The sequence below is a fragment of the Maylandia zebra genome, linkage group LG6 (genome assembly GCF_041146795.1).
Source record: "Maylandia zebra isolate NMK-2024a linkage group LG6, Mzebra_GT3a, whole genome shotgun sequence".
NCBI classification, from domain to species: Eukaryota; Metazoa; Chordata; class Actinopteri; order Cichliformes; family Cichlidae; genus Maylandia; species Maylandia zebra.
In genome coordinates this window covers 33,477,809-33,503,705 of record NC_135172.1, presented here as the reverse complement: position 1 = coordinate 33,503,705, position 25,897 = coordinate 33,477,809, and the positions used below count along the sequence as shown (strand labels likewise).

The 25,897-nt window shown below is 38.8% G+C and overlaps 2 protein-coding genes across 4 annotated transcripts; one reads left to right on the top strand and one right to left on the bottom strand.

Annotated features, from left to right (window-relative positions):
* The first annotated feature begins 11,845 nt into the window (after window positions 1-11,845).
* On the top strand, window positions 11,846-13,502 carry LOC143419033 (uncharacterized). Its single transcript, XM_076885094.1, has 3 exons — window positions 11,846-12,110; window positions 12,192-12,288; window positions 12,465-13,502. Exons 1-3 carry the CDS (start codon window positions 12,005-12,007, stop codon window positions 12,802-12,804), a joined length of 543 nt encoding a protein of 180 aa, XP_076741209.1. The 5' UTR covers window positions 11,846-12,004; the 3' UTR covers window positions 12,805-13,502.
* xpnpep1 (X-prolyl aminopeptidase (aminopeptidase P) 1, soluble) lies at window positions 13,108-25,824 on the bottom strand. 3 transcript variants are annotated; one of them, XM_004539129.3, is made up of 20 exons: window positions 25,666-25,824; window positions 24,412-24,536; window positions 24,004-24,067; window positions 23,408-23,512; window positions 22,903-22,995; window positions 22,057-22,200; window positions 21,716-21,811; window positions 20,895-20,976; window positions 20,343-20,553; window positions 19,144-19,233; window positions 19,001-19,051; window positions 18,642-18,700; window positions 16,452-16,529; window positions 16,291-16,362; window positions 16,154-16,214; window positions 15,947-16,016; window positions 15,291-15,464; window positions 14,490-14,566; window positions 14,201-14,299; window positions 13,108-13,378 (listed from the first exon to the last, which is right to left on the bottom strand). In XM_004539129.3, the coding sequence occupies exons 2-20, from the start codon at window positions 24,526-24,528 to the stop codon at window positions 13,259-13,261; spliced, it is 1,863 nt and encodes a 620-aa protein (XP_004539186.2). In that variant the 5' UTR covers window positions 24,529-24,536; window positions 25,666-25,824; the 3' UTR covers window positions 13,108-13,258. The 3 variants fall into 3 exon arrangements, with proteins under 3 accessions (XP_004539186.2, XP_004539185.2, XP_012774901.2); XM_004539128.5 differs by lacking the exon at window positions 25,666-25,824 and adding an exon at window positions 24,778-25,324; XM_012919447.4 differs by lacking the exons at window positions 19,144-19,233; window positions 25,666-25,824 and adding an exon at window positions 24,778-25,328.
* Window positions 25,825-25,897: the final 73 nt, after the last annotated feature.

Below are 25,897 nucleotides of genomic sequence, written 5' to 3'. Positions count from 1 at the left end.
GGTTGTGTTAGCGTTATAATGCAGTCGCCTGTGTCCTGGTTACCATCATGCTGTTGGTCTTTCGTGCAATAAAAATAAAAGTTATTTTCATAATATTCATATCTCTACTCCTCAAAGGTTTAAGACCACTCCACCATTTTTATTCTCACTGCACTGGAACTGAAATCATCTGATTGTAACACAAGTGTGGAAAGAAAACGTAGGCTTGATGTTTTTGTTTTTGTTTTTGCGTTACATTACTGCGCTAGTTGGTAGCTGTATAGAAACTGTTTTCAAATGTACGCCTGTATTATTCACACTCAGCTTTAATTCCTTTAAATCATTAAATCTGACTGGGATCGCTTTTAGAGTGTTTGAGTCTTTAGGCCAGACGAGCTGGAGGTCCTGGTCATGAATACACCCACTGGTTGATAACAACAGGTAGAAAAGCTAAGAGACGCCCTTTATCCTGTATCATATTTTGTGTGTAGTTCTTTTTTCTATAAATTAATATGATATTAAATTTATTATTATCTTAATCTCATCTGCTCTGGTGTTTGTCCCTTTCTTTTTAATCTCCCTCTAAAACTTTCCAGTCACGATTTTGTATGCAGGCATGGTGATATCCACAATTTCAAATTTGACAAACCTAAGATGATGTGACGTTACAATTTAAACATGCTACACATTTTTTCTTTCTTGCAAGCATTCATTGGTTTCCCATTCACGTCCACTTTTCTTTTTCACTACCTCGAGTTGCAATATCCCCATCCAGACAACAAGTTAGAACCTGCATGGGGATTAGTTGGGTCAAGTGGTATTGACCTCTGCTGAGTGTGAAACCTCGCAGAGCTGTCAGTCTTGCTGAACACAAAATAATGACACTGATTTACTCTGTATTTCTAAGGAGACGTCTGTGGCTTTCCAGTCAGGATTTATTTCTTGTCTCTAGCACCTATTGAAGTAATTGCATCTACTGGTGTAAATTCAGCTGCTGTGGAAGGTATTTGAAACACAGAGGCAGTTACAGACATGTAGGGAAGTACATTTGTCATGAATGCTCATTTAATGATTTTGTTCAAAAGTAGGAAAAATAGCAAGCACTAAGTATTGTGGGGGCAGAATTGTACATTTTCCTTCAATCTCAGACAGTAGTGGTTTTAGCTGAAGCCCTTGCCACTGGGTCACCAAACATAGTTTTACATTATGTTCACACACACTGACGGGGTGGGTGAGATGCTCTTTTAACGCACTAGCGAGACGACTCTGAACATAAGCTATGCTTCAAGTTAAAAATTGGCAGTGTGAAGCCATTCAGAATTAAAGTTGCATATTTGAAAGATGTAACATTTCATCAAATTATATGGATTTTGTAACCATGAAAGTTAAAATGATTAAAATTAGGAATTGTATGTCTATAGTTAGTGGGGATAGGTTCATTGATTAATCTAAATTGCCCATAGGTGTGAATGTGAGAGTGAATGGATGTCTGTCTCTCTATGTGTTAGCCCTGCGGTAGATCCTATAACAATAAATACAAAGAAAACCCCCACAATCATATGACCCCCTATGAGCAAGTACTTTGGTCACAGTGGGAAGGAAAAACTCCCTTTTAACAGGAAGAAACCTCCGGCAGAAACAGGCTCAGGGAGGGGTGGGGCCATCTGCTGCTACCGGTTGGGGTATGAGAAGGAAAACGGGATGAAAGACATGCTGTGGAAGAGAATCAGTAATTAATAACATGTAGCATATTAATAGAAAACTTGGAGGACTGTGGGTTACAATCAAGGTTAAGAAAAGTAACAACTACAAGGCAACCAGTAACATACAACTAATATGCCTGCTCCAACTTTAGTCTAACTCCTCTCACTTTGGTCCATGTTTTATTTAACTTCACATGGTCGTTGTTTCTTTAGACGTTAAACAGGTTGCTGAAAGGTCAGCTGCGAGATTCAGCCGACAGCATATTCTCTCTTGGAGTGCACCGCTCATTCATCTTTCTCCGCATTCATAATAAATGTTTTGTTAACTTAAATGTACGATGTTATTTAGATTGTTACTTCATCGGGTGACAAGAACACCACACATTTTCCAATATGTTTCCAAAAGTTATCTCATCGAGAAATCATTCAGAACAGATAACACCGACATTAGATGTGCCACGCCCAAGAAGATGTTTAAGTCTGAGACAAACATTTTGGGAAACCTCGGAAAAATGTAAAGAGAAATATCACAAGCAGGAAAAAGTAGTATCCTTTGTCACGCTTGCCACATCTCCTTTTGTGAAGTGCTTACATATTACTCTAACATGTTAGAATCTAAAGTTGTTAAATATTTGTCTACTGTTGTTGCCTTCCCATTCTCTGCTCCATGGGATGGCTCTCTGGCCTCTGCAGCCACTCTAGATCAGGCTGCTTTAGGCCAACAGCGGCTTTGGGAGTAGCAGTTAAACTACACTCCCTCACTGCTTTGTCACACATACAAAGATAAATAGATGTCTGATGGGTTTTTTCAGATAAGAGGATTGACTCAGTGAGACCCTGCAGAGCCTACACACAAGTGAGTGACTGGATGCTCGGATCGCTAATAGACATACCCACATTAAGGATGAAACTACACTGCACACTGGGTAAGCTGTAAAAGACCCCACAAGCACTTTGGTCATCAAGGTAAACTCATTATAATGACAAGTCTTTTGCTTCAAATATGATATTTTATTTAGAGTAGAACTTAGATGTAGGCTGAATAAGGGTTTCCGATACTGATATTTAGCTCAGCTGGATCAAATGCAGAACTTCCTCAGCCAACATGGGCAGTAAATGAAATAATACCTTTTTCTAGTTTTAACAAGCCAACTAAACTAAATCATTCACACACAAACTGTAACTGTGGTACATATTCTTCTTCTTCTTTTTTATGTTCACTTTTTTAAAAATGCATTTTCCCCCATTTTTTAAAAAGATTTTGAATAACTTTATATTTGCCACTCAGTTAAAAATGATGATTTAGTAAATGACGAACTCCCCCTCATCATGTTTTACCTCAGTCTGTTAAACTTGACAGGATATTTATATTGCAAACTCATGTGCAGTTTTGCAATCCCTTTTTTATCCCACTGTGCGATACAGGCAGAGGGAGAACAAGAGTTCATGGGAACTTTTTCCTTTCTCTAAACTTAATATGTGACTAAATTAACACAAATGGCACAATATGGTGGCAGACCATATGACTAAAATATACTAAAAATAAATCCCCGCCCTGCTTTTCAGTTATGATTGATTAGACAGATATTACAGTAAATAGAAACGATGGGTTTGATGGATCTGTGTCACTTATTCTCATGTTACACGAATCAGTAAATCTCTATAATTCAGTTGTGATTTGCTCTTCTACGACCTTGAAACAAACGCCTGCTTTTATTATCTATCCTCTCCTCTTGCCGTACCTCCCAGAAGCAGTGCTTTACAAACATTAGCAGACCTTTCCTTCCCCTTTGTGACAAATACTTAAATTCATTCAATCTTTGAACTAAATTGAAACAAATTTCTTCTCATATTTACACACTAAATTCCATCCTGTTGCTGGATATCCAGGCTTTTTGCTGATCCGTAATAGATCCGTTCAGAGAATTCAAAAAACAACACAAAAAGTGTCTGGCAGTTTCCAAACAGTCTCCAAAGTCCATTTGCCAAACTGTATTTACTCCTGGCAAGCAAATGATTAGCGCTGGATATTCTCAGAGATACAACAGGCTCCTGGTGTCCAGCCAACAGTGTATTGAAGTGGGATGAGACTAAGTAATGAGCCGTGGGAGATGGACTGTCCATCTCAGTAATGCTGAATTATGAGCTTGGCTTGGTGATAGTTCCTGATTTGAGTGATAGAAGTGAAATGCAAATGGTTGTTCGGTGGTACTCCCATTGGATTTTTTTTTTCAAAGACCTCGTATAAAACTACAGAAACTATTCTCGGTTACTTGGTTGCATCAGTCCAATATCTGCGATATCTGATATTAGCCTGATAGAGCCATAAAAAGTTAGACTGGCGTTCATATTGAAACATTGTTGTCAATGTGCCAGCTGACACCAGGAGAAGTAACACAGCATGGAGGAAACTGCATGATGACAGCAGGTTTTCTTTGTATGTTTGCAGAAGTTTTTAGTTCTTATAGTAAAACGTGGTCAAGTGAGTTGATGTAACCAAAAAGCTCTGATGATTATGCATTTTCTGGACTCTCTCTCAATTGCCTGCTGTGAACCTACATGATAAAAACTCACCGTGTTCTAAAGTGTAAATGGACTGATTCTCATATAGCGCTTTTCTACTCTCCCGGAGTACTCAAAGTGCTGTATACAACATGCCTCACTCACCTGTTCATGAAAGCACTTCTAAACAAGTGCAAACTAATCTACATTCACAGTCCGATGAACGCATCGGAGAGCAATTTAGGGTTAGCATCTTGCCCAAGGTAAGATATGACATGCAGACTGGGGAAGCCTAGGATCGAACCACCAACCTTCCGATCAGGAGCTGATCTGCTCTACCACCTGAGCCACAGCCACCCTGTGTGTAGGTCTTCTCCACATATAATCTTACTTTATTTCAGGAGGTGGGTGCACAGAGCAAGGAAGGAGACACTAGCCCAACCTTAAATAGCTGCAAATGGAATAAGTGCAAATGAACAAGGTCACTAATATACAGTTCATACGTCTTTTTATTTTTCATGTTTTTAGGTTGTTTTTTTTAATATTTGTCGTGTGCACATGTATTATTTTAATAACATATGCCAGTTCAGTAAATTTATATTCTTGGATGTTTTAATTTGTTACATTTTGTTTTACAACGTTTAAAAAGCAGTGTTTAAGTGAAGCCTGATGCTGCCTTAAAAATAAAAGAATGTTTCTTAGTGTCTTCCCCACAGTGAGGAAATCAGAATACTAAATCAAAACTGGTACTGGCCTTGCACTTGGACACAGCAGGTACATGAAGCCAAGGTATTAGTATCATAAGTCATAAGTATAAGAATGTTGTAATCCAACAAACAATGCCGAATAAGCAATTTTTGCAAGATGTGTAACATTTTGTAAGAAATCAGACGGCTTACAGTGAGTTGATCGAAGCTTGTTTTCTGAACAAGAGATTAATGAGCGGCTGCTGTGTGCTAATTTTGTATAAAGCTAAAACACATGGTGCGCACAGGTGTTTTCATTTGTCTTCTGGATTACAACACTTTGGACAGAATGGGAAACATATTTTCCCCTCACATTCTTTGCAAATCTGACCACAGGAGTCTTTATTTACTTAAGCCAGCCAACATATCAAGAAACTATTTCTGTACTTTCCCCGAGTTCTCACTCGTTTCTCTTCTCTTTGTCTTGTGTTTCTGAGAAGCAAAATTATGAAGCTGCAGAAATTTACCGTAGAGGAATTTATTTCTCTCTTTTGAAATGGTAAGAATCTGTACCACAAAACCTGCATCTCTACACCTGGCTTATATCTCATTAGACAAAGTAAGTAAAGACACCTGTGTGCACAGGAACACCTTAAGACTCGTATAAAAAACTGTCTTTATAGTCAAATATAAAACCTGTTACAGAAAAACATTAAAAAAAACTTGTATGTAAACTAATTATTTCTTCACTGTTGATTTTGTTTGATTACATTTTGATTGAAAACACACTTTTACATAATGAGAAATGTGCAGACACATATCATTTCTTATCTGGTGACAGGTTCTTTTGCTCATTCTCATGCTCTTGCTGGCACAAGCTGTAGCCTCGCCTGAGTTACTGCGTGATCATCAAACCTTTGACCGCACCAGGAGCCATGCAGACTTGAGAGCAACAGATCCCTGAATTAAAGTGGAGATTTGTGGAGCCCTTGCATGATATTGTTAGATATTAAGAGATTACATACGGTTTTATGGCCAAATCTTGTTTTATATAAAAGAGAAAATAAATGATGGCGAGTAAATCTCTGTTGTAAATCTTGAGGTCTTTAAGCATGGAGATTGTGAAACTTAGAGATCATTAATACTTTCTATTACATATGTTTTTCTTTTTGGTATTCATCATTACAAAAAGCCTGTGCTTCTTATTCTTCAGTCCACTACTGTCTTTGTTAGCTATTTGCAAACAAACGGAACTTTGTTGAACTCAAAGCACATTTCCTGCGCAGTGCAGTAGGGGGTCAAAGGGCAGACAAGGTCAAGGAAATAGTGTGTATGTAGTTTTATGACTCATGCACAATTCATGAGCCTCTCTGTGACACTACTTGGTCACTTTCACAGACATCCACTGAGGGCCACGATATCCTGTATTCAGCTTTAATTGGACAAAACAGTGATGACAGCAGGCATCTTTAAATCACACATTTAAAATTCAGTCTCCAGTCTTTTACATTAGTATGAATCTAACATGTGTTGTAAGATTAGGTTTGATTGGGTCAGGTTGTCTTTATTTTCCTCACAGTCAAAACAGGTTATTGCTTCATGCCCCAAGCGGCTATCACAATAACAAATTTGGGCTCAAATTCAACTTTCAACCCTCTTCACAGAACAGTAAAAACATCTGACAGCATTGCTGTTGTGTTTTTTTTTTTTTGGGAATTATCAAAAATGAGCGTCAGTATTAGGCAGCAGATTATTTCAGTTCATTCTTTCATCGTAGACACTAAAGTATGACCCAGGACTTCATGGGAAACAGTTCTGATGCTAATTGACTGGATTCATAAATTGTAAATCAAATCGACCTGAACAAAAACAGCTCAGACTGAAATAATAAACACACATACATGTCTTCATTAAAACATCTAAAAAATGTATGCTCTTGTAAAACTTACATTAGGTCAGTATTTAAAGTTATTAACTACTAACCACTGTATCGATCATATTTGACACTAAATCACTTATAATTTTAAGATTTTCCAAAACCGTGTGATTCTTTTTTGGCTGCTTATTCTATAAAACCAAAAGAATTAAATATAAAAATATTAGCTAAAAAATATATACATGAATGAATTATTGCATTTTCAACAGTTTTTGAATTATTGCAGATTCAGCTCTACTTAGATTTCCATCACAGGGACGATTCTTTTCTGCTTGTTAGCGTATAAATAAAGACATTTCATAAACCAATGTATGCTTTTGACGCTATGAGCCATATATTTTTAATGCAATTTTACTGTATGCATATGGTGCACTTTAGCCAAAACTACACGACACAGAACGTTTCCTCTCCTAAATGATGATCCATTTTACAAAGAATTTTAAGCGGTGAGTCTTTCACCATGTACAGAAGTCATCATACACAGTGGCATGACCACTGATTATTATCAGAGATATCAAAACACAACCAGCATACATTATTCAGCCTCTGTGCATTAAAGTGCACCTCCAGAAATTTAACTGACAAGTGTAATAAATCAAGTCAGGACCTTCCCGCTGAACCACATCCAAAAAATGGATCAGGCTAGAACGGTAATTCCCCACCAACCTCTGTATAAATACTGAGGGGGAGGAGGCAGAGGAGCACAGTGGGTGAGCACGGGTGAGGAGGGGTGAGGAGGAGTGAGGCTGGGTGATGAGGGATGGTCAGGAATTCACCAAAAAGAGCGGGGAGAGTTTGACAAAGATTATAGGAGAGATGATTGATTGACTTGGATGAATTTAATGAGTCAAAGAAAAATATGAAACTCTGTCCCTCTGTTTAAAATGTTAACCTCAATGGTTCCACAACATAAAAGCATTTTTACAGTCATCCTGGGCCTTAATAACATACATTCAGCCAAAATATAATATAATTTTTGGCAATCAATAAGTTTAAAAAGGAACTCTCATTCTGGAGCAAACAGAAGATAACCAGTGCACAGGGGGGAGAAAAAGAAATGGAGGAGAGGAAATGAGTAAAGGGAATAAGCAACTTGATGAGGATGTTGGGTACAAGCCAGCGAGCCTAATAACTACAAGACATTCAGCAGGAAGGTCAAAATCTCACCTGCTCCGTCTCTGTAAGCTGCCGGGGTTAGAAATGCCAAAAAGTCAGCTAATGATAAGGGAACTTTAAGCGTGGGGGAGTAAACTTTCTGATGTAGAAACTGAACAGTGTGCTGCAGTGATAAATGAGGTGGTGGTTGTGGATCGACTGTGAACTTGGGAGAAAGCATTAACAGTGACATTACGTTTTTTATCCACTCATCCTTTCAGACATATGCCCTCTATCGCGCTTAATGTCTGTCTAGTCTAAAGGCCATCACTTACCGTTGATCCAGCTGATGTGGCAAAGGCCATGAGTGTCAAGGCAGCATATTAACACGAGTGCCTTATAAAATGAAATGGGTGGAATAATGCATTCAGGAAACACAACTCCGTGCATGCTTGTAAAACAGTTTTTGCTGAATGAGACGTGGGCGTTTATTTGTATCAGAATCTTTTTTTCTTTCTTTCTTTTTTTGCATTTATTTGAATGATTTTAATCACCTTTGCTTTACGTTATATTCATGATTAGGTTACTGTCTTGTGATTCATGTTTAATCAAGCTAACTGTGTTTTTGTTGTGCGTTTTCAAAGGTAATGTCCTAGTTAAAAATGTTATATATAGGCAATATAAAATATTTTTGAGTTGTTTTAAAGAAACATTACATGTAAAGAGTAACTCTGGGATAGAGTTGAGTGCTATTAAGTTTGTCTTTCTCGCTGTCCGTCTGATTATGCAAAAACTTACCAGAGGTGAAGCATGAACGAGGGGAGAACCCATGAAAATTTTATGTAGATCTGGATCACTTTCCTCAAAGTACAAAATAGGGCAGTGGCCTTGACAGAGGATGTACTTTCTGAGTACCCTGTAAGTGATTATTTTTTTTCCCTCACACATCTCTAAGGACAACAAGCCAAGAGTTTAAATGAGACTATTTTAATCGGAAATCAGTTTAATAAAGTGCAAAACAAAACCAGATGATTCACGTCTCTCTTTGTTGACTGAGCATTAATCTTTAATAACTCAGGAGGCTTTTCCAGCACTCCAAGTCAAACCAAGCACACAAACTCATCAGGATCATGCTATCATCAAAGTGCCTGGATTTTGCTCGACTGTGATACACAGATTATTTCATTAGTAATGTTAGCCCTTTTTTGCAAATGCTAACAAAAGATGAATTTGTTGAAACGTCTCCTGTTTATAAGAGCAAGAAAGCATGAAGAAAGTATGAAAGCATCCTTTAACAAATGGAAATGTATTTTTCACATAGCTACCCAAAGGTTAGCAATAGATACATACATACATAAACACACATAACGTTACACAGACATTTGGCGATATCCAATTTCCGAATTTGCTTTAGTTAGTCAAAATTAATGTAATGCATATAAACATTTCTCGTGAAAGGCTTTAAACAACATGAACAGCACCCATTAGATCTAAAAATAAATTATATATTAAGTTTTTGGGGGGTCATACATTGCTACCAAATAGAAATCTACACGTAAGAGGTATATGATATAATTACAAGACAAATACATATCTTTAATACAACCTTAGTACAATGAAAGAAAAGCATTAAAGTTATTTTGGTACCGGTAGTTATTCCTAAGAGTTTCCTCCACAGTGTTAATATGGTTGTTCTGGGTAAAAGTGGGAAATATTTAGTTGGTGTATTTGGGCCTTATTCCCATGATAGTCACCACAAACAGAGTTAGCTGAAAACTGCCTTGCTCAAATAAACCTTACCAACTAAATGCCACCCACATGCCCCTTAAATCAAAACAGTTTAACCCTGGAAAATGAAAAAAATGGATGTGAACATTAAACAGACTTAAAAAGGAGTTTAGGAGGCTAGTAAACACATATTTGAGCCTCTGTGTCATGGCATACTTCCTAATCAGTTAAACGAAGTCTGGCTTTGTTTTTCTTTACTGTGCACTGACTTGGAATATAAAGACCCCAGCTGTCACTCAACCCTCAACTGCCAGGGCCAGTCTCAATAAGTAATGTGACTGCAGGCTGAAGTACAAACAGACAGGCAAGGTCTGACACCTGCTGGAGAAGACGATCACTGCGAGAGTTCGTGTTTAGCCAGTCGTGGAAGCAGTTTTTTGTTTTTTGTTTTTTAAGAACTACCAAACGCTACAAGTGAGATCTCATGCTGCCCTGGACCCTAAAACACAACTATCTAATGAATTTGTTAGGACAGCAGTGTTTTCATGAAGTCCTTATTTGACAGTGCAAGCTATCCACTATTTTTCCAATAATTTCTTGTTTAATTCGATATAGCAAGTTATTATATTTTCTAAGAACTAATATGCATAAAGATTTCTAGAAAGATCATTCAAATTCTCAAAAAGTTCACTTCGTGTGGCAGATCGTCTCATCAAAGAGAAACAAAACCCCTTTTAATTGGATCCTCAGCTAATTGCATGATGTCTCCCATGGCACTGCACGGTGAAGTGAAGCATAAGAAGAAAGAAGAATGCTGTCTTTGTTGCGTTTTTGCTGGCTTTGGCTCTGAAAACACTTTGGAAGCACTCTGCCGTGGATCCTGACAGTTTGTGGAAACTGATTTTAGTCTAATTGGAGTGTTGTGTTGTACTGTACTACCGTCCTCGAAACACGCAAAGCCAGGAGTGAAAATATAACAGACAAAAGGTAAGGAAATCAGTGTCCCGAATTTTGGATTTTGTCTGAAATGTCGCCTAATTTCACTTCTCATTTATGATCCACTTTAGACCTAAAGTGGATCATAAATGAGAAGGGTCCTTTTGCCACTCCTAGTGCTGCTCTGTCATACTCTTTGCTTGACTGCAGGACTGGAGCCCTGAGCCTGATCAAAAGTACCACAGCAGCACAGGATCACAGTCATCAAGCCTCTAAAAATACCCAACTCTGTGCCGACCACCTTTCCAAGCTATATTCACCTCTGTGCTCCCCTCTTTGCAGTTCCACTCCTCCTTTGACCTTCCTCACTCCACTGCATGGGGCATCCTTGACTATTACCATCCCATCGCAGCCTGAGCTTCTCACCCCCATCCGCATTCAGATAAAATACCTATCTAATTTGCCACCTCTTGATTGTCTACTTTTGGGTTAACCATTTCTGTGTAACACTAGAACTCATTAGAGTTTGTACCTATACCTCAGAAGCACTAAATGTTCTTTAACCATTGAATGTGCAACGCTCCTCCGTTTCTGCCCCATGCTTATGGTGCCTGCTTTCAAAAAGCAGACATGGTAACAGGAAAAACACTTGTTTAACTTTTAACAACCAGTGGGTGGCGCCATGCATCTTTTATGTACAGTCTATGATGTGAACATATCTTTACAGATTTAATTAAAAGTAAGATGGAATTTCTAATTTGCTAATTATTGAGAGAGAGCGATAGAGAGAGGAAAAAGTCAGCTATTTCCTCTCTTTATATTAGAAAAAAGGATTATCTTTGACTTTTGAAGGTAAGGAAGGACTCTCAGAACTTTGCCACTATTTCTTTGACTTTTTATGTCTAAATGCTTACAAATTCAAGCTAAATAGATAACAAAATGCAATTTGAAACACTTGCAATTTTATTTAGTAAAAACTGTAAAGCACCTTTTGTATAATAATCATCCTTCCACAAAAGAGTTATATATATATATATTCTGCTATAAATGACCATGCTTTCACTGCACTGCACAATAAAAAATTACTTCATTTGCTTAATTGGGTTGCTTCCTCTTTCAGTGGTGGAAGCTTGAATCAAGCTCACTGGTTCTGGGTCATCACCCAGAGCTTATTACAAACAGTATAAAGGGATCAGCATCTCCCTCCCCTCAGTGTCCCCCAGAAACCTGAACAGAATAATGAGCAGTAAACAGGGAGAGTAGCAGAGAGGCAGAAGAGGGGGGTCTCCAGCTCAAGGGCTGACAAAGAAGGGGGGGTCTCCACAAAGACTCACTCAAGCTGTTGCAGTCACATGGGCAGAGTTTTTTTTCAATAAACCAATGAAAAGAGTTTTACAGCCCAGCCTCGAGTCCTTGTTTTGGATGTCAGTGGCAGCAACATGAGTGAATCCGCACAAGACAGAGTGCCGACGGCAGTGAACCTCCACCTGAACGGGACCGCAGCTTTGGAGCAGCAAGACGAGAACATGAGCTCCGGCCTGTTTGGTACGTGATGTTCTTCTTTTAATTTCTCAGAACTCTTATCATAAAGTTTAACCGTTTTTCCCTTTGCTTTCTGCCACCCAGATATCAAAGTGTTTAACTTTGTGATGATCACTTTGGCCTTTTGTATACTTTCCATCACTGGCTTGTACTGCATTACCGTCTGCTACAACCGTTCCAGGTGAGCCTAATGGACTAAAGCATGTTTATAGATATGTGCAACTCCTAGTTTAATTGAGGTAACAGCTGAATGAAATTGTGTATTTGTTTAAATTAAAACTGATAATCTTAAAGAGTGACCAGGTAATCCAAAGTAAAGTTACATGTCAGTGTAATTACTACTGCTTTGTTCAACAGACAGTCAAAAAGAGCACAATTATACGAGAGCGCAGTGACCCGAGGCGAGCTGGAGGATCCCGTGGCAGTCAAAGCAGTGAAGAGATCGACGAGTTTCATCAACCCTCTCACCTTCTTCAGGAAACCAGAGGCACCAAAGGATAACTCCCGGATCTATTACATCTACAGTAACCCACTGCCCGTAGGAGGGAAGGATGAAGATGAGGAGGGAGCCAATAAAGCCATTGGCGTACCAGAGGAGCAACAGGTGCTCTCATTGTCTCACTCGTTTCAAGAGTTCGCCAGTGATCCTAAAAGTGGTGTCGTCCTGGACACTCCAATATTTTACATGCAGCTTTAGAGGGTGGGAAACAGTTCTAACAAGATTAGCTAGAGGCACTTGACTCAGTCTGAAAGGTTTGAAGTTTGACACCTCCAGCTATGTGTATGAAAACTTCTCACCAAGATGTGAAGGGCACTACATCAGTTGTACAACCTAGATTCAGTAGTCTGTGATACACTACTCAGAACTACTACTACTGTAGATTTCTTTTGCTCTAAAAGAGTCTGAATAATGTATTCCATGTTTCATGAACACTCAATATATGCTAATAGTTCATCAGAAGTTATTTCCCCTCACAAAACAGTAAGGATATAAAAGTGCTTCTTGCTTTTGACAGATCTTTAATAAAACTGCTGATGTAATGTGCTTTACAAAAGAAGCTGGGTGCGAGACATGGAGAAACATGAGAAAATACAAACGTTTATCACTGCAGAGCAATCAACAGTAATCCTGGGCAAAATGATCATGGTCCTCAGATGATCAGCTGGGTCTCTCTGATCAGCCACTCTAATGCCTCCTGCCTACCCTGCCTCTCCAACTCTGCTCCAACCACCTCCCGACACTTCCTGTGGTACTCATTCACCCAGTCCCGCTGCAGGAGAGGAGAGCCAAGAGTCAAACCACATATACACGGCATAATGTAATACAGGATTTCAATAACATTGCAAGCTGAGAATGTTCATTTTCACTGCACAGAATAAAAAGCTGATAATACTGGATGTGCAGAATTTGAAGTTTTTACCACATATATAACTGTGATAAACTCCAAGTTAGGGCTGTGCGATATGACCAAAATCTCATATCCCGATATTAAGACATCTATCGTCCGATAACGATATAAATCACAAAAATGTAACATTTTCTGTAAATTCTGTGAATCTCGGGCAGCTCGACTTGCGTTAAGTGTTTCCAGCTGGACGTCGTGTATCTGGAGTCGAGTGTTTTAACCGATGCATGAAACGATACATTTTTAGACATAAGTTGTAACAGCCGCCATTTTTTTTTGTGAGTATTTATTACATGCCGTGCTGCGGGGAAAAGCCTGTTCTAACGTTTGAGTCTAAGGTTTATTTTTTAGCACCTGGCAGCTCTTTTTTGCTTCCCATCAGTAAACACACTGCATCTTTCACGTGATTCAGTTTATTTTGAAAAGTCTCAACAGGATCTTGAGCTTTATTGTGAAAGGTTTATGTGGAACAAGCGGACACACGGTGGTTGCTAACGACAACGCATAAAAACAAACGCTTGTCTGTCTGTAGTGTGGTTATATTCAATGTAAGAGAAAGAGTAAACAGTTCATTTTGCGACACCACGAAACAAACGATTGCGTAAAAAATATATCGTTATATCGAACAACCCTACTCCGAGTATACATATACAGATTTTTCTTTTTATCCGAGTACCAAAACCTTACCTCCTTCTGAGTGAGAAGCTCTGTATTCATCATTTTCACTTGGATGGGAACCAGAGTGAGAGGCTCAAATGTCAGACTACCCCTGTTTCTGTAGTTGTACTGCACATACAGACAGAAAAACAAAAACATCATTAATTCATCTCATTATTTTGCTACAAAGAGTTAAAAGTAAAGAACATCTTAATGGTTATAACGACTCATAGATATTTAGAGAATGTGTAAAAAAAAAAAGTCGTATGTTTGATCTACTGCATTTCTGAACATTCATTTGACCCGTTTTAACACGTACTTTGGGCTTAGCTGGTACAACGAGGACCACATTTTCCAGACGAATGCCAAAAGATCCATCTTCATAGTATCCAGGTTCTACAAAGAAATAACACACACAAACACACAAATTATAGCCAGCTGAGCTTTGGTAGCCTTATCCTCCTAGGACGTGGCATCCACACATGTGGACATCACATTTTGGGTTTTCTAGACTAAAATACTACATTTTGCTCTACAAGTGCCTGATATCCACTTACGAGGACATTAGACTGCCACTAATCTATCAAAAAGTGAATGTCCTGATATGTGGATCCGTTTTTTCTCAGAAACAAAAGTCAGTTTTTTTTTTAAAAACAAACAAACACGTAATTCTTTGTTTTTACATTCATCCCAATCAGCCCAAATAGCAAAGAGAAAGAAAAAAAATGCATGCCATGAAAGAGTTCGGGTACTTAGGAGGTTAAATTTGGATATTTTTATAAGATTTTCTTTCAATCTCTGGAAAAACTACAGGTTCCTCTTTTGACTTGTACACTACTTGGATAAGCAGATATCTCCAGAGGAGATACAATGATGTAGCAGTTTTTGACTGTATTATATCACAGAAAAGAAAATAGAAGGTTAATGGAAAAAGTCAATTAATTATTGACTTTGTTTCATTTCCAGTGTACTCACGGTATTTATTGTTTTAGCTCTTTCCTGAATTTGCTGCTGGGGTTTCTCTGAATAACTGGACATTTATTAATCGAACAGCTGCTCTGTAAACACTGCAAATGCAACAGATTCTTCATTTTATGATCCATTATACAGTAGATCATACCATCGCTGACAATCATGCCGGCCTCCAGCGGTTCATCTGCGAAGGTTTTGTAGCTGATGCCGCAAGGCCCCTCGTGAACGTTGAGGAAACAGCCCACCCCGTGACCTGTACCATGGAGGTAGTCCAGCCCAGACTCCCACAGGGCTGCACGGGCAAACGAATCCAAGAGGTGGCCTGGTAAAGGAATAGAGGTTTAGATCAAAATGTCAAAGGTCTTTTACTTCTCTGCTTGTGCATGTTAAAATACTGAGTGTATGATCATAAAATACTGGTGGCAGCCAGTGGTAACTCTTAGCCTACTAGTAGATGCACCTATGGTAATAATTTCAAACTTCCATGTCCCCTGGCAGGGTGACAGCTTCCGGCTTTTTACGCGATATAATCATAACACGATTGTTCTTCCTTTGGCGTAAGACACAGTTCAAGATTGTAAGTAAACAAGCTTGATTGGCCAAAAAGATGCCCGTGTTATGAGCGACAAAATGTTTATCTTGTAGAAATAAAACATTTGTATTCCTGAATAGACAGAACAAGTACTAATCACCGTGAGTCATCTGGAACTTTGTTAGCTATTTTGGTGTAAAATCGTCATTTTTAACATCCGTGTACTGAAAACAACATCAGCATAGTCTTAACAACAGAGCCGAGTGCTGCACCTTTTGTTCCATTGGGGAAAATGGCAGCGCTGACAGCTATGTGTCCCTTCAGTACGTAGGTAAAGCATTCCTATGAGGAAAATAGCACACATATTACAAAGATACATATAATAGTCTTTGTAAATAAACAGTACTGAGTCAACCTAAGTGTAATTCAATTAAATTAACCGGTGGCAGGAAATATTCTGAGCAATCGCACAAACTTACCTTCTCAAAAGCAGATGGTGTCCCGAAGTGCATGGTACGTGTGACGTCTGTTGTTCCATCACTGCAAAAGACGTAAAGAGGTAACTGATTATCCTAAAGACATCTGCTCTGCAGCATTTAAAAACAACCTTACTTACACGTATTGAGCTCCAGAGTCGATGAGATAAACTTCATTTACGGTGAGGGTCCTGTTGGTCTCAGGCAGTGGTCTACAAGCAAAAACATGAAATCACAGATACAAGCTAAAACTATGAATTAACAAAAATGACACAAATACAGTTTTTATTTGCAAACTAACCTGTAATGTATGATCGCTCCATGTGGACCAACACTGGAAATTGTTGGGAAGCTGAGACCCACAAAATCTTTCTGCTGACTGAAAAAAGTGCAAGAAAATGGTAAGCATTAATGACAGCCATAATTATACCATGAGAAATATTTTAAATATTTACATTGGAGAGACCAAACAGCCACTTCACAAGCGCATGGCACAACACAGAAGAGCCACCTCCACAGGACAAGACTCAGCAGTCCATCTGCATCTTAAGGATAAAGGACACTCTTTCGAGGATGCCAGTGTTCACATTTTGGACAGAGAGGACAGATGGTTTGAAAGAGGAGTGAAAGAAGCCATCTATGTCCACTGTGAGCGGCCATCTTTGAACAGAGGCGGGGGTTTACGACACCAACTCTCTGCCATCTATAATCCAGTTTTGAGTTCCCTCCCCAGACGCCTTAACGCCCACTCACATCCTGGGCCATCTGACCTCAGGAATTCGCATGATAAGGTGGGGCCAGGTTTCACAATGAACACACCCGAAACTCTGGCTGATTGGGACCCACGCCCAGTTTCACACCTTGGCTCAGGTGATTAGAGGATCATCAGGGGGTCCTTTTGTCCCTCTGTGGGGGGATACTCCCACTAGGTTTATATCTGGGACTCTCCACCATTTGACCTTAGAACTGAAGAAGCTTCTCGGATGAGAGGTGAAACGTCTTCAAGCAACTTAAAGAAGTCCAGACGCTTTTCTGTGCAAGCTCCTTTGACTACGATGACCTGGATGACTGAGAACCTTCACAGACATTTTAAATTAAAAAAGAAAACCAATTATTTTTTTCTGTTATTTTTCCGAGATGCAACTGTTTCTTGATGACAGCTTTGGTTTCAAAAGGTAGCCACATGCAATAGTTCTTAATTACCAGTTAAGTGGTAACAGACAAATTTCTTCTTTTTAATGTGATTGAGATGATCGGGGTTTGTTGTTATACAGCAAACAGCTACATTTTAATCAATAACAACTTCTCCGCCTGCTTCCAGCACTTCCTGCTAGCACCTGGTGGGAGTTTGTTTCCCATATTTGCACTATTTTTGCTTACTATAGAAAAGGCAAATGTGCCATTTATTAGTTTTTAAAAAAGTATTTTTTTTAAATGACATATGACACTTTCACCTTTTTACCCCAGAGGGATAAAAATATTGCAAAAGCTTAATACCAGGTTAAGATTAATACCAGAACTTCAGCACTTTGTTTTCTTCCTATGTCCAGTAGAGGGAGCTGTGACCATTCTGTGCTCTGCACACTTTTACTCTGCAAGTTTACACAAGGGGCTTCAAACCAAATAGCCTTACATCTGAGTGGGTTTAAAGGAAAAAACAAACCCCCCCCAAAAAAAACTATTATCAAGGTCGCACAGTGACCGAGAGAATTCAAGCACACTGAAATGTAAGTAAATCGTAACAGATAGAAAAAATGCTAAAAAAAAAAAATTAAAAAAAAGTACACAAAACAACAGAAATAAAAAGCAAAAGAAAAGGCTCACAAAACAAATAAACAAAACCGTCACAGAACACAAGAAACTTAAGTTTTAGGAGACAATAAAGTGACGGACCAGCCATGGAAGTGATGAGCTCACAGTAAACATCTAACAGAAACTCTGCTTCCTGCTTCTTTTCAGCGTGCCACAGTGCACACCTTCACATTTTTGTGTGATTTTGTTTGCACCGTAAGTTTGCATCAGTACAGGTTCACTAACGACATTCAATGAAGGTGCACCTGTTTTGCATCATATATGTATATTTATACACGACTTGTCTTGTTTTGAAAGGGGCTTCGTATTGTGATTATATTTTAGTTTTCCATAAAGAAAAGAGCTTAGAGAAGTGAATGCATTTTAGAAATACAGTTGTAAACGCTTGCTTATAATTAAAACATAATCGGCCCAGTTTCAGACAAGTGACAATAAGTGATCTTAATCCATCCATGTGATGGCAGACAGAGGTTCCCGTTTCTGGTAAAGACGGCTATGTGCTCTATTTTTACCTTACCATTTAATTAAAAACCCTTTCAGTTGCACATGAGGGAGGATGCAGATTGGAACTGCTCCAGCATCTTTTAAAGACATCCTTTCCAAGAAGGAAGCTGTTGAAGCTAAACTGGATGAGCTTGATCAACGTTATGTTAAACAAAAAAGCAAAACAAAAACACACCTACGTAATTCTTCTGCCTTATCAGCAGCAGATATCTCAGTCACGTTGCCGTTTGGAATCTGTAAAAAAACCAACGCATGTGAAACTCAACAAGGAGACAACAAGGAAGACGTTAAAGCTCATGACAAAATGTCATGTGACCATAGCATTCCTACACTCACAGTGAAAAAAAATGAAACGTGTGTTTCCTGGAGTAAGTGAAAATGTGTATAGAGGGTCTTTCCCTTACAGTACAAGGCAACTGTTGTGATTAGGTGCTATATGAACTGAATTCAATTGAATTGAAGCCAGAATTGAAAATTCCAGAGATGCATGCATGAAAATAAGATTAAAAAAACAAAACAAAAAAAATACGATACCTCCTTTTCCAACCAAGCAAAGAGTTCACAAAGTGCCACTGCATCTTTGATCTGTTGGCAAAAGCACAAACACACAGTTTATAAAAATATTAGACACACTAATATGTTTTACACTACATATTTCAGGGGTCAGTGATTCTTACATGTGCCATTTTCATGCCTTGAATCTCTGTGGCATTTTTCACAGCTTTGCCGAGGCAGAGTGGAGTGTAGGGAATTGGAGATCGGTGAGTCTTTACCCCCCCCCCCCCAAAAAAAAAAAAAAAAAAAAACATCAGGAGAAAACATTAAACATGCAGCTCTTTTACTATTTTTTTAAATATATTCATACTAAATGAGAAATATTTATTGTATTTTGCTGTATTTTTATAAATGTAATGAACCAGTTTCACATCGGGTAGAGCAGATTCATGTTACATATTAAGAGTTGTTAGTTTCGCTAAAGTTACAATATATTTTTCAAGTTTTGCTTGCTAATGCAGGTGAGAAAATGAGTATTTCTACCAGACACTTAAATGTCTGTAATCTTATAGGTCTCCGTCCTATTTTTGAGAATTTAAAACATAGCATGTTTTCAAAAATCTGACCCTATAATCTGAGAATGTGTCATCTGATAGGTACGAGGAAACAGACAGGCAATATTTTTCTAAACTGTAAAAACTCTCTGACATTTACAAATAACCCCTGAGCCATAAAGTACTCAGGTATGTTTTTACCAACCACTGGTATTTAAAGAAGATACTACTTCTTCATATTTGTGTAAACAGACACGACCTAGATGCAATCCAGCTTGTTTTGGGGTTTTTTTTAATCTTCTTTTGTGAACACCAGAAGCCAACGATGAGCCTCTAAACATGAACTATTTATATCTACAGTGAGGAAACGATCACTGCTGAATTTATGAGACCAAACAGCTTTTAAAGGATGCCAAAGACAAGATTTTAGACCTGCATGAGCCTGGAACTGTTGGTACGATTATTCAGAAGTGGCCAATATACAAAATGACCTTCAACCACCCTTTGTCTGCAGCTCCATGTAAGACCTTGCCTCATGGGTGGTTGGCAAGGATGTCTTACTTCAGTGCTTGGCAACAAGGATTTCTCCACCAAGGACTACGTCATGTTCTGCTTGAGGATTGAATACTTATTTCACTCTCTGATATGAAAATCAGTTTATAACTTTTATGTAACGTGTTTGTTTTGGATTTGCAGTCGATATTCTGTCTCTTCCTGTTCAAATGAAACTACCACATGAATTACAGCACGTTCACGTCTTCATAAGGGAGCAAAATTTAGCAGTGACTCAAGTAATGATTTCCCTCTTGATTAATCATTTCTCTCACCTTAGGGATGACCTGTGTGAGAGCACAACTGGCTTTATCACAAATCCACACTTTGTCCTTTGGGCCAAGTGCAGCACAGATGGCCTGGAGCTCAGTGTAGACCGACTCATACGGAAATGTCTGGATACTGAGCTCAGGTTTGCTAGGGGAGTCCAGCTGCAGATGCTCTCTCATTGCAGGGTCAGAAAGACGCTTGAGGTCCACAAAAAACCTGCAGAGAGGAAAGGGTTGCTGAGTGAAAAAGTGAAATGGTTAACACAGGAGGAAACCCTGTTCCTCTGGCTTTGGGAGGTGTAATCTGGATGTGCCCTTAACTAGCTACTAAATACATACAGTGTATATATCGCAATACATATAGTATACAATCTGGTTGCATACAATTATCTTTCATTAGCACTAACAGATGTGATTGCACTAAACACAATGAAAATGCACTTCAGTTATTCTGACATCTCTCACTGTCTAAGAGATGTCTTAACTACTGTCTAAGTTTTACAGTAAAGCACTGTTTGTCCAAATTCATAATCACTGATGCATTATACTGGACGTCACCTTATTGTATTCATTCCCACAATGGTATATGCAAAGAAAACTGGGTTGTACTCAATGTCTGCCCCGCGAAGGTTGAAAAGCCCTGAGAAAACAAAACGATAAGATGACAGATTAAAAAAATTAAACAAACAAAAGAAAAAAAAAGAAATACCCTATTCTTCCTTCTATTATGATGCATCACATAGCAATGAATACTTTAATTCTCATGAAACAATGAGCCAGTATGAAGTGGGTGGTGTAAAATATCAGTGTTATTATTGAACTGTCATTCATCCTTACAGGTTTCATCTCTATAATCTACAACTATAATCTGCTGGTTGAAGCCATCCAGCCCTAAATGTTACCTGCTGACAATCAAAATAAGTCTTCATCTAATAAACAGGACAATCAGAAACAAGAGCAAATAAAGCACGGTGAACGCTGAGATCCTTGAATCTAAAGCAGTGGTTCTTAACCTGGGTTCGATCGAACCCTAGGGGTTCGGTGAGTCGGTCTCAGGGGTTCAGCGGAGCCTCCACCATGACATGTACAGTTCATTTTGTGCACCAATAAAAAAATACATCTATGCCTTGAATTTGAAAAAAAAAAAAAAAAAAAAAAATCACCTTTTATTTTTCACTAAAGAGGGGTTCAGTGAATGCGCATATGAAACTGGTGGGGTTCGGTACCTCCAACAAGGTTAAGAACCACTGATCTAAAGGGACACTCGCACATGTGTCCTCTGCTTGTTATCATGTACCGAACAGTAATATTTAAATCATGCACATTGAAGAGCTTAGCTGAACTGCACTCAGGAGCAGGATAGGAAAACTGAACCGTACACGCAATCTCATCCAGTGCTGTTGCAACAAACCAGGTGATCTTCCTCTCTGACATCTTGGCTCGCAGCGTTGTGATCTTGTCTTGCCAGGAAATACCTACACAAAGCATAAATAACACACAAAGACACAAGTTTGTTTCATACAATGCCTATACATCTAGTTACTCAAGACTGGAAACGTAATTAAAAAGGCCATTAAACTGTGTCTAGATTATGTGGATTTCTAAAAGTATTACACCATTTTTTTAATTAAAAAAAACAGACGAACACTTAATAAGCTACTATTAAAAATAAAAAGAGGCTACATGTAAAATGGTTTTAATGCTATTTAATTGCACTGACCAGTGAAGTCTAATCCCAGGCTACGGAGTTGTGTGCTGGGTCTTTCTGGTCGGTCCAGCCAGACGGCATCGATAAGGTTATCCTGCACTGCTACCAACGAGTGGCCAGCACTGGACAGAGCCTTGAACATATTCTTCCATTGGTCTGAAACACAATATGAGATTTCTTAACAAGCACAAATACCAAATAAAAAAAACCATAGTGTTACTTCATATGGACAACAGAGTCACATTCTGCAGTAATATCAGCCAGCACGCATAGTTTCATAGTCCAACCAGCTAATCTCATGAAGCTCATGCTGATTAAGTCGTATTAACCTACTTACAGTTATTGCAAGCTGCATGGCAACCCACATCCACCCAAATTTGTCCTTTCATTCGGTTTTTGACAATTCAGATAACTTTATTTATCTCCATGTGGGTATTAGATGATGTCTTATCTGTTGTCAACCATGTGTGCTCTTCTATACTGTGCTATTGATATAAATTTGAAGTTAAAAAGAAATGGCCATCGATTGTAAACAATATTCTTCTGATTATACAGATCCTAACTGAATTTTTATTTATTTAGGGTGATTTGTGGGTCTGAAGTGGAGACGCTGCAGGCTGCCTCTACTCTACAACAAAATGCAAGTGTATTTGTCTGAGAGCTTACGAATTCCTCCATTTTTTTTGTGCAAGTTAAAATCTAATAAGATGAGCTAGAAATGTTCAAATCATGCACTCTTGTTGCATACTGGAATATTTCCTTTAGCCTCGGTTGCCTCACTGCAGCATGAGTGGTTTTCCAAGTAAAGCTTGCAATGCTAATTCACTGAACTAACATGAATATGATACTGTAGCTTACCAGCAGCAATGATCCAAGGATCTACTCCCACTTTTGAGTTTTCAGGAAGAACACTGATCAGCCAGTCTTCCTGTGAGGGCGTCTCCTTCAGCCCTGTATATGATTATTAAAATCAGTTTATGACACCTTCAAGACATGTGAATGTATAATATAAATGACTCATACCAATGTGGAAGATGGAATACTAAAATGTATGAGTGTCTACACTCGGTGCGGACACAAATAGTGTCTAAACTCAAGTCTGGGACACTTTTTCCAGTCTTAGAATAAATAAACATTCTGACTTATTGTCTAGCTGTGACTCAAGCCTTATTACTCATGCTGTGATAGATCTAAATGTCCATGTTGTGCCTGTGCAGCTGCTCCATTAGAGAGCCTCAAACTTTAAAAGCGCATGTAGTTAAATTTAACTTTTTAAATGAGAAGAAAAAAGATCCGTTGGTGTTTGTACTTTATGTAACAGAGAGAGATTTTTTCATCACTGAAACACCAAGGTGGACATTACCCATCTTCATCAGGGTCCAGTTGTTGTCCATCTGCTGGTTGGCTTGCAGGAAGTATCGGCCATCAGTCCACATTGCAGCATGCTGCTCTGTAACGATGGCTGTGCCTGAATGGCAAAGTATGGAAGAAATTTTGTTCAGCACTTTCTTTTGGCTACTTGGCTTTATTTGTACAAAAAGCATATCTATTCATTTCTCTGAAGCAACATATAAGGTTTATACCTCTGAAATGACAGCAGTGAACAAGCAGCCTGAGAAAGAGTGAATTCTTCTTGTCTCGTGTAAAACTGTGGTTATGTCAGGGCAAAAGGCCAGATTTCCACAGTGTTTTCTTACGTTTAAAAAAAAAACAAAACAAAAAAAAACAACACCTTTCTTGAAAGTTCACAGCCTTTAATGGGAAAGAAAACTACTTTTCAACATGAAACTAGGTGCACTGGTGTTTTTTGTTCTGCTTTACCCTTAACAAACGAGTCTGAACGAGAGATATCAAATATCATTCTGAGTTATCAAATGTTCCAGATTTTTTTGCAGTGAAAATGTTTGATTATACCTACACTTGAGTGTGCAATGGGAATCATGCACAAGCAATACAAACCTGCAGAGCCGTCGAATCCAGAGATGAATTCACGTCTGCAGTCACACGGTGCAATGTATTCACTCTGAAAGTCACAGGGACACGGGAGAAATCAGCTTCATTAACAATCACTGTGAAGTGGCCATCCACCCAACAAACATTTTAATTGCCACCATCGCTGCTAGTCATGTGCATGAAGAAAAGGGCAGGGTTAGGGAAGTGTAATGAGCAAAGGGCTACAATCAGTTGCAAAGGTCAGACAAGACCATGAGAAGTAAATTAAAGTGAATTAAGAAGTGAATTGAGTTCACAGTGAGAAGGGAAATTAGAGAAGGGACAGAAGTAAGAGGAGCAGCTGAGAGATTTTCCATGCGTCTTGCTAACGGGTTGTGTAAAGATATTTATTGTAGTAAATGTGATTTGATTTACCTGATGTGCATCTCCAGATGGGATTATGTAGGCTTGTATAGGCTCAGAGAAGTATTTACAGTTCTTCATTGCCTGACGGAGCTGCCTGAGCAGCTCTCCAGTTATCTTTGGAGACATAGCCTTTTCTGAATGGCAAAGGAGATATGTTTGAAAGAAGTCAAGAAAAACATTAAAATAAAAAAAATAAAAAAAATCTAAACATACATAGTTTAAAAAAAAGCTATCTCAAAATGCATCATAAGATAGGCTCTAGTTTCTTGTCAAAGCACAGATCAGTGTCCAAAAACACTGATACACCAGTACTCAATAGGTAATCAGATAGTCTGGTACAATTCCAAAACACAGATGTGGTTCTTTAGAGATTACCTGACTTTTCGGATGGCATGTTGAATTCAGATGACTGAAACTGAACAGACTGACGACAACCTACCAAACTATTCACGTGGAGCTCAAAGTCACAGGCCACACCTGGACCTTTATTCTGCTGCAGTATGCTGAATAAGCAACTGTTACTGAAGTCAGAGTTAAATATTAAAAGAATAAGCTGACTGTGTTGAGGTGGCATTTGTGTGACCCTTTGTACCACAATAATCACCTACAGCAGTGGATTCCCCCATCACTCTCCACAGTGAGTGTGAGGCTGTGTAAAAAGAATCCACAAACCGACCAATCAGGTAGCAGTATTTTACATCGATGAGGTCTCCTATTGGCTAGAAGCTCAGCGTGCGGTTGTTGTTTACAAGTTGACATGAAATGAATCAGCTGCATTCAGTATCTGAACCACTAGCTAGTTAATTTTCTCAATAAAATCCAATTATTGTATCTGAGTGTGTTTTTAAAAAGTAATAAAACAGACAAACGCAGAGTCTGTAGCCGACTTTTGTTTCCATTAAGGCATCACTTTTTTTCCTTGAAAAGGCCAAACAGAACACACAAATAACTAATTCATTCCGAGTATCGGCGATGGATTTACATGTGGGTGTGGTAACACACCGGTGGAATATTAGGAAAGTTGCTAGCTAATTATCCAGCTTTACAGCTGAAAGGAAGCGCTTTTCTCGCAGCTTTCGTGACAGACAATACTACAGGCGTGGGCGGACTGGTCGTTTTCCTCGTTTTGAAAACAGTCCACAGCCTTCTGTACTCGCGCTGAGTCGCCTTGAAACAAAACGCTAGCATTTCAATCCGCAGCTAGCGACCATAAAACGGTAAAGTAGCCCCCCGCATGCAGCCAGTGAAGTGCTGAATACACACCCGGTGGTTTCGCCTTGAAAATGCGACACTCAGATTTAAAATCGAAGCGCTCTTTTAACCAGCTCGGACCTTGTGTTAATTTACAAAACAGGAGGCTGCCATTTCGTTGTTGACGTTTGTGGTCACGTGACTGTAGCTTCTTCCAGTAGACGTAGCGGGATCCAGACTCGCCTCTTCCTCTGTGAATAATTCATGCGCTCTCTACTGCAAACACATAAACGAAATACCATTT